General features: G+C 37.9%; 1 protein-coding gene across 9 annotated transcripts in view; it reads right to left on the bottom strand.

Moving 5' to 3' along the window:
* LOC106958462 (focal adhesion kinase 1-like) overlaps window positions 1-7,515 on the bottom strand; it is a 73,092-nt gene that overhangs the window by 33,117 nt on the left and 32,460 nt on the right. For all 9 annotated transcript variants that reach the window (XM_015050374.1, XM_015050432.1, XM_015050425.1 and 6 more), the window contains 4 exons: window positions 6,118-6,205; window positions 5,124-5,203; window positions 4,716-4,778; window positions 1,219-1,273 (listed from right to left, as the gene is read on the bottom strand). In XM_015050374.1, the coding sequence (XP_014905860.1) occupies window positions 1,219-1,273; window positions 4,716-4,778; window positions 5,124-5,203; window positions 6,118-6,205 (286 nt within the window). The remainder of the gene's footprint in view (window positions 1-1,218; window positions 1,274-4,715; window positions 4,779-5,123; window positions 5,204-6,117; window positions 6,206-7,515) is intronic.

The following is a 7,515-nucleotide window of genomic DNA, read 5'->3' on the forward strand; positions in this document are numbered from 1 at the left end:
TGAAAACTCTTTAATTGGTTACTGAATTTATTACTAAGTGAACATGACCACAGCCTTCTTCAAAAGTAAAGAAACAAAAGCAACTTTATCCCCTTTTCCAAATTTCCATGCACTTACCGCTTGAAAGAAGTTTAAATTTTAGTGATTTGTTTTTTTATTATTTCTATTTTTTGTTTTTTCCTTGACAACACGTCAAATACCAGATGTTACGATCTGGAAACTTTATTTATTTAAGAGGGATCCTGCAGAAGCAGCGTCACGCAGTAGAAACTGAGCTACTCTAATCGAGCAGATGGAGAATTGTGACACCAGCTGGTGGGAGTCAAGAGTGAAGTAATTACGGTGCTTTTTAACTGCAGGATCTACCAGAGTAGTTTTGTTGGGGTCATTAATAAGCCTACTGGGGTAAAAGCAGATTATCCAGGTAGAAATTTACCCCAGAAAACAGCCCTGCTAGTGAGGGGGCATTGCTGGTGCTACCCCAAGCCTTCAAGGTGAAGCTTTGTGCCGGACGAGTTGCAAAACACTTTTTTACAGTTTCGCTTTTATTATCGTTATCTTCCAGCTACCCAAGTTCAAACTTTCACTGTTATATTTTAAACTATTCATTCCTGCTGCCGAGACAAAGGGAGTAAATCCTTGAGTTAAAGTAATGTAGTAGGGCTTTAAAGTGTTTTTATTTGGATATATTAGAAGCTGTTAATCTGGCAAGTTTCCTGCAGGTTTGAGGGGAGTTTCATTCTTCTTCAGGTCACTGGGAAAAAAAAATATTAAAACACCAAGTTGTGATACTGGTTCAAGGTATGGACCTTGAATGTAGTTTTGTTAACAAGACATTGGGATAAATGGATTAAATTTTTTGCATAGTTTCATTGTTTTCACTACTCTTTCAGCCTGAACATTCTTTAATGCCAAGATAGATGCTGTTGATCTGATTTTACTGTTTTCTGCCTCTTTTGCTGCAGACAAGAGAGTGCTGTTGTCTCTGCTTGCAGGTATTCCTGTTATACGACTAAAAAAAATAAGACAAACTATTTCAGTGCCTCAAGTGTTGGGAATGCACACAATAAACAGCTGAGATGCAATGCAAGAGACCAAGCTTAAAGATTTGTTCTGTTTCTTTCACAAACATTGTAAAGCAAAACAAGAACACGCGTCTGCTTAAGCAGCTTTAAGCATATGAAGTGTGCCTCTCCTTATATGGACAAACCATCTCACCTTGACAGAGTCCAGCAGATCTTTAGGGAAAAACCGCCTCAGACCGACATCTTTCCTGAAGAAAGAAGCAGAGATCAGAGCGCTGTAATCACACGAGGAATGTTAAATGGCTCACATTTCTCTCTTTATCTGATCTCAGCTGTCTAAATTTCCTCTGCTGTGACACTTTGAGAGAGAAAGAGAGAGAGAGAGACACGGCAAGACAGGTATTAGAGTAAAAACAGGAAGGTCTCATTCATCCGAGCTTGGAAATGGATATAAAGTCCTGAAATTTGCAGGGAAAGTGAGTGATGCAGGCCAGAGTGGAGAAAGGGGAATCTTAGTGACCAAGAAAGATGTGTGGTGTTATAGCAGGAAGCTAACTAATGACTCATATTCCTTAGAGGAAAATATGAGTACTCCAGAAGGAGGAAAGAAAGGAGCGAAGAGGGAGCAAGGAAAAGCCGAGGGAGGTTACATCATCTTTTCTCCGACAAAGGTCACTTCCGCAATCAATATTACACAACAGCATAATTACAGTACTTTGCTAAAAATGTGTGGGAAATATATGGCCAAAGAACCACAGGCAAACATGAAAGACCTGTTTTTCATCGCAGAGCCGGGTGCATGTTTGTTAGAGGATTGTTTATGTCAGACTTTAAGCTGCATCTGCCTTCAGGTTTCCAGCATCATAAAAAGTATGAGCAAATATCCCATTACTGGGTTAAGGCTGTTCTTGTCTCTGTGTCACAGTGGACAAGTAAATCAGGCGTAACCCTTTCATGCATGAATTATGATCCTTTGTGTCAGGATTTTTTTTTACCAAATTCTGTTTGATTTTCTTAAGGCATTAAAAAAAGGGAAAAAATGTTTGTAAAAAAAAACTTTTTATTTTAATTAATTTTTTTAGGTGATCAATTGTAATTTTCTACAAATACAAAGTTGTTATTTGAAAAATACATCAGTAGTATTATTCTTTAGGGGTTATCTGCGTGCTTTTTTGTCTGTCGGCCATATTGGATTTAACCAAAATAATTTCTTGCATTTGCAGCTGATGGCCAGTAGTTGATAGTGTATTTTATGATGCATTAGTGTCCACTTCAGTAATCGGTGTGCATTTATAACATAAAAACCTTCAAAAAGCACAAGAAAATGGATATTAGATACCTGTCCACTGTAGTGACAGCTATGAATGAAAGGGTTAAGGGGGTTTGTGCTTATTAGCTTTTGACTCCAATTCAGCAAAAAAAAAAAAAAAAGTGTTTTATGGGTTTATAACAAATATATATAAAGATGACATCTCCATGCAAGTCTGAAGAAATAGGATGAATATGATCCTGACATAATCAGATTTATTTTATGGAACAGAAACACCCATCACCTGACCTTTCAACTAAAATGGATTCAACCCCAACTTGTCACTAATATGTAGAGAAGCAACAGGAGGTCATCTGGGGACCAGAATGAGACGATATTATGTTTGACTTGCCCTGATAAGTGGCTTCCACACAGACACCTAAAAATCCAATATTACTCCAGTCAATAAATGCACCATACATAGACAATGCCAGATTGAAGGCTGAGCTAGCTTCAGCATTAGCAAAGTGTTTGAAAGTAAAGATAGATCAATTATTTGTAGTTAGTTTGGACCATTTTCACTGCATGTTTTTAAACTAATCAATCGTTCAGATATAAACAGCGGCACTGATCAGACTTTTATAGGCAATTTCTGTCTCTTTACAAACAACCAACAAAATATTTATTTCAAGACAAGATAATCTAGAAGGCTGAGTGTTCATTAATTATTCATGTGAATAACAGAAGTGATGTCATGCCTGTGTGAAAGAGCAGACTGTAAAAATGAGGCTTAGCGATTAGCATAATTAGCATATTAATACGATTTACTTTTAAAGTTACTCTTATGGCTTTTTATGCTTTCTCTGACCTCGACTTTGAGTCTCCTTTACTCAGTAATAACTTCAACATCAAAGAGTGGTGTTGTTGTCACCTCCACCTGTTTGTTCATGTGCCAAGACTCAATGCTTTTACTGACTGGAAAAAAATTGCCTCTTCTTCTAGACGACACTAAAACATCCTGCGAGGTGCTACCTTTCAGATATATGTTCTCGTTTCAACAAGAACATATTTTGGTTTTAAAGAGAAATAAATCTTGTTATAATGACAAACTTCCTCTTTTTAACGTTACACTGCTGTTGTATTTCTCTGCCTGTCGAAACGCTTTCATGTGAATCAAAGACAACTTCATGGAGAATGAACTTAAAGTTGATACTTAAAAAATTTTAACAGCAGTTTGTCGCAAAGGTACAATTGGCTTCCATTTCATTTGATTGTCTAGAAAATACTGCAGAACTGCTGCATTCTGATAGTCTGACAGACGGAAATTTGCTCATTATTCACAACGAGCTATGATCTGAAAACTTGGTTTACACAGTTGATGATCAAATGAAAGACGACGTAGCTCAGGTCTTTTCTTGTTTCATAAAAGTGACGGCTTTCAGAAGCTATTTATTTGCTGGGAGAAAGTATTTCGATGTACAACTATCTTTTTTAAAACCACAGACTGCTTATGCTGCTGCGGTCAGATCCAAGGACACCACTTTAAATATTACAAGGAAGTCTGGCTCTTTGTAAGTGTGAGGTATGGTTTAAAATCACTATGTGTCCAATGAGACAATCAAGGAGGATAGCATTTTATGCAACACCTTTTTTCAAATCAATTTAAATGTGCGGATAAGGACAGACTGAAGCAAGCAGCATCATAAAAAACCCTAAAATAAAACGAAGATTTCTGTCTTCAACTATTAAGCAAGGACCTAGCAGTCCCTTTTGGCTAACTGTCAGCTCTTCCTCTCTTCTGTCTTGCTTGTTTAAAATATGTGTGACACTACATCTTTTTCCAATCAACAGAGAGACAGACAGCAAGGGACACAGAGGCGAAACAAAAGAGGAGCAGCTTGGGAGGAAAAAACAGGCAGAAGGACGAAGAGAACACAAAGTGACAACGTGATCCAGTGAAGAAACAGCGGACATTCTTCTCTGTTAATTGGAAAGCTCGTTAGGCAGAGGTTCAAAGGGAAACCTTTCAATGCAAGTGAGCAGCTCGTTAAGAGTCGGGACGCGTCAGAGCCGGACCTAATTTAGACCTCGCTTTGTTAATGCTTCATTCACAGCCACCGACCAAAGAGCCCAAAGTGGGACAACAGGAGAGCCAAACATGGAGGCAAAAACTTTCTGAAAGAGTTCAGGAAGTTTTCTCTTCACCATCTGACTGCAGCTGGTGTAAAGATTTAGCACTTCCAGATTTATGTGCCTTTTTTTTTTTTTAACGAATAATAACTTTCAATTCAAACAACTGTTGCTACTTGATTCCCAAGTACGTTTTCCAGGCAGAAACATGCTTATTTGGACATACTTTTAGTTGCTGGGGGAAGCAAGGAGACACATTTCTGGTTTCTACTTCCTCTTTTTTGGCACAGAGACAAAGGAGAAACACTTACTCCAGTAGTTCATAGTTGGACTTCTTGTCCAGAGCATTTCCTCTCATCTCTTTGAAGAACCTCCTGGAAGCGAAACAAGTGGGACACCAGAATAAAAATGGTCAGATAATTGACAACACTAGTTGGCAATCAAAAAAGGACTTGACTTTAAATGGACATCTTAAACTATATTCAGTCTGAAGAGAAGACAAACACGAAGCTTCACTGAAGTCCTATCTGAGAAACGTCTGCTGCTCTGAATAATGAATTAAACACACTTACTAATACTGGCGTGAGTTATTAGTGCAGCTCAGAGGCAGACCGACTGACACGGAAACGACTCCAGCGAACCAAATTAAATCTTAGCAAAGAATACTGCTGCTGTTTAGTCACCAGGAATCACTTTATAATGATTTTTTTTTTTTTTACCTGATTTCCAGACAGCCCAGCTTGAGTGCTACATCTTGTTCCACCTGATCCCCATACTGTGTCATGTAGTCATTTTTCACCTGAAAGAAACATAAATATCCAGCGCTTTTTATCTTAGAGTCGAGTTTCTCCCACAAGTTTTATTGACCCAGATTATCTGAAACCAAACAGACATTCTTCCAGCACCGCCATATGCCTCAGTGCTGGCGGCCAACAACCAAAGACTACATCGCCTTGCAAAAAAAATATTTACAAACCTTGAGCCTTTTTCACATTTTGTCACATTACAAATGTAAACTTGAGTGAAATGCACTGGGATTTTATGAAAATAGATCATTCTAACTGAAGAATATACTTTGATTTCATATCATTATAGATCTGGATGAATATTCAGGGTGGTTGTCCTGCTGGAAGATGAACACTTTTGAAGTTTCCCACAGATTTTCTTCCAGCTTCACCCTGCATTAAACTCCATCCGCCTTCCCTGTCCCTGTTGAAGAAACTAATCCTCTAGGCATGTCGGTGCCACCGCCAAGTTTTCAAATGAGGACTGTGTGTTTCTGGTCAAATGAAGTGAGTACAGTTCAATCTTTCTCGTGTTTGCTGAGCTCTACTGGCAAAATGTGAACAGGTCTTTTTGCACATTTCTTCTGGCTTTCATAAGAAAGCCATTTTTGCATCCAAACTAATAGCTGTCCTCCCAACAATCTCCCACCTGAGGTGTGAATTTCTGCAGTTCTTCCAGAGGTACAAACTGTCTTTTGGTTGCATCTCTGATTTAATGCTGCCATTATCTGTCCTCTGGAGTCAAATGGTTGAAAATGGCAGATTTTTATTTGTAAAAACTTGTGAAAAATATGCATTATCTGCCCCTAGGTTCACAATTATGCATTACTTTGCATTGGTTTGATAAATAAAGTCCTGAGGTTTGTGGCTGTTACATGGCAAAATGTGAAAAAGCTCAATGCACCATCTAGATGTTGTGGTTGTGTACCTGATGGTAGAAGTAGTTGAGTGTAGGTTTGTCTTCTGTAAACTGCTGGACGAAGCCTTTAGGGAGGTAGCGAATCCTTAGCTCATACCTACAGGAGAAGAAGGCAAAACCTAAAACTTCAGCACTTTTCACAGCTGAAAAGATGGATTGATTTGCATAAATTATTAACCTCTTTAATTACGCAAATGTAAGATTGCCCATCATAAATAATGTGCAAACACCCAGACGCTTGTTAGTTGGGAACAAGAAAAGGAAACTCTCACAAGTTTAAGAAAGAAATAATTATTCTACAAATACAAACAAGCAAAAGGCAGAAGAAGAACCAGAAAGGATTTAGGACAAACTGCATTAAAAAACATCACCACTCAGGGAAAGAATACAAATGAGGATTGTAAACCAGCATCATTGACAGAGATGCAAACAAAGAGAATGTTGTTGACTTAGCGAGACAAAGCAGACATCTGCTTCTCGCTCTGTCTTTATGTTCACAGAGAAAAGGTCTCCTCCTCACAGCAGCATTAGCACCAAGACGGCCGCAATAAAGTGAATATATGCCACAGCCTTAACATCCAAGCTGAACAGCCCCACACACAAGGTTGAAAAACACTCAGGTCACGCCAATTTTTCTGATGCTGTTTGCAAATAAATCAGCCACCGTAGAGTGCTGCGTGACAGACTGCTGACGCTAAATTAGTGGGGTGACTTTGAACGCCCATAAAAGTCACGCCAACCCAAAGCAGGAGACCAACTGGAGAGGTTAATCTCAGGCTTCCTAAAATGTGTTTTTTAAGATACAAACAAAACCATCCTCTTCCCTAAAACTCTTTAATACAGGTGTATTTTTACTCATCCATCATTACTGTAAATTAAATGTGAATCATAACAGATCTCTACAGCTACCGTACAAAACATAAGATAAATGTGACTCGGCAAATATTTGCTGCTTTTTGTCTAATGAGGGCACAAATAATTTTTGGCTACAGGGTTCCTTCACACTTCTCATATGATATTCGATTCCTTCTCAGTCTCGACAGACCCAACAATTAATAAAGAATACTTTATGAATTCTGGTGCTTTTATTTTGTTTATTTAAAAAAAATGCAGTTTTAGTGCGTTGTTTGGCATCAGAACCAGCTGAAGGCCCAAATGCCCAGTTAAATCTGGAAGTGAGGTTGTCTAAAGTAGAAACGATTGTGAAATTACTTTGTTTTGATACTGGGATGAGGATGCATTTAGTCAGTCAGTCAGACACCAAAATACTGATGGGTATAGTTCAAATCAAGACAATGTAAAAAAAAAAAAAGTCAATACATTTATTAAGCATGACCATATATATATATATATATATATATATATATATATATATATATATATATATATATATATATATATATATAT

The sequence above is a fragment of the Poecilia latipinna genome, unplaced genomic scaffold (assembly GCF_001443285.1).
Source record: "Poecilia latipinna isolate Pla-1442-1.1 unplaced genomic scaffold, P_latipinna-1.0 Scaffold49, whole genome shotgun sequence".
In the NCBI taxonomy this organism is placed as follows: domain Eukaryota; kingdom Metazoa; phylum Chordata; class Actinopteri; order Cyprinodontiformes; family Poeciliidae; genus Poecilia; species Poecilia latipinna.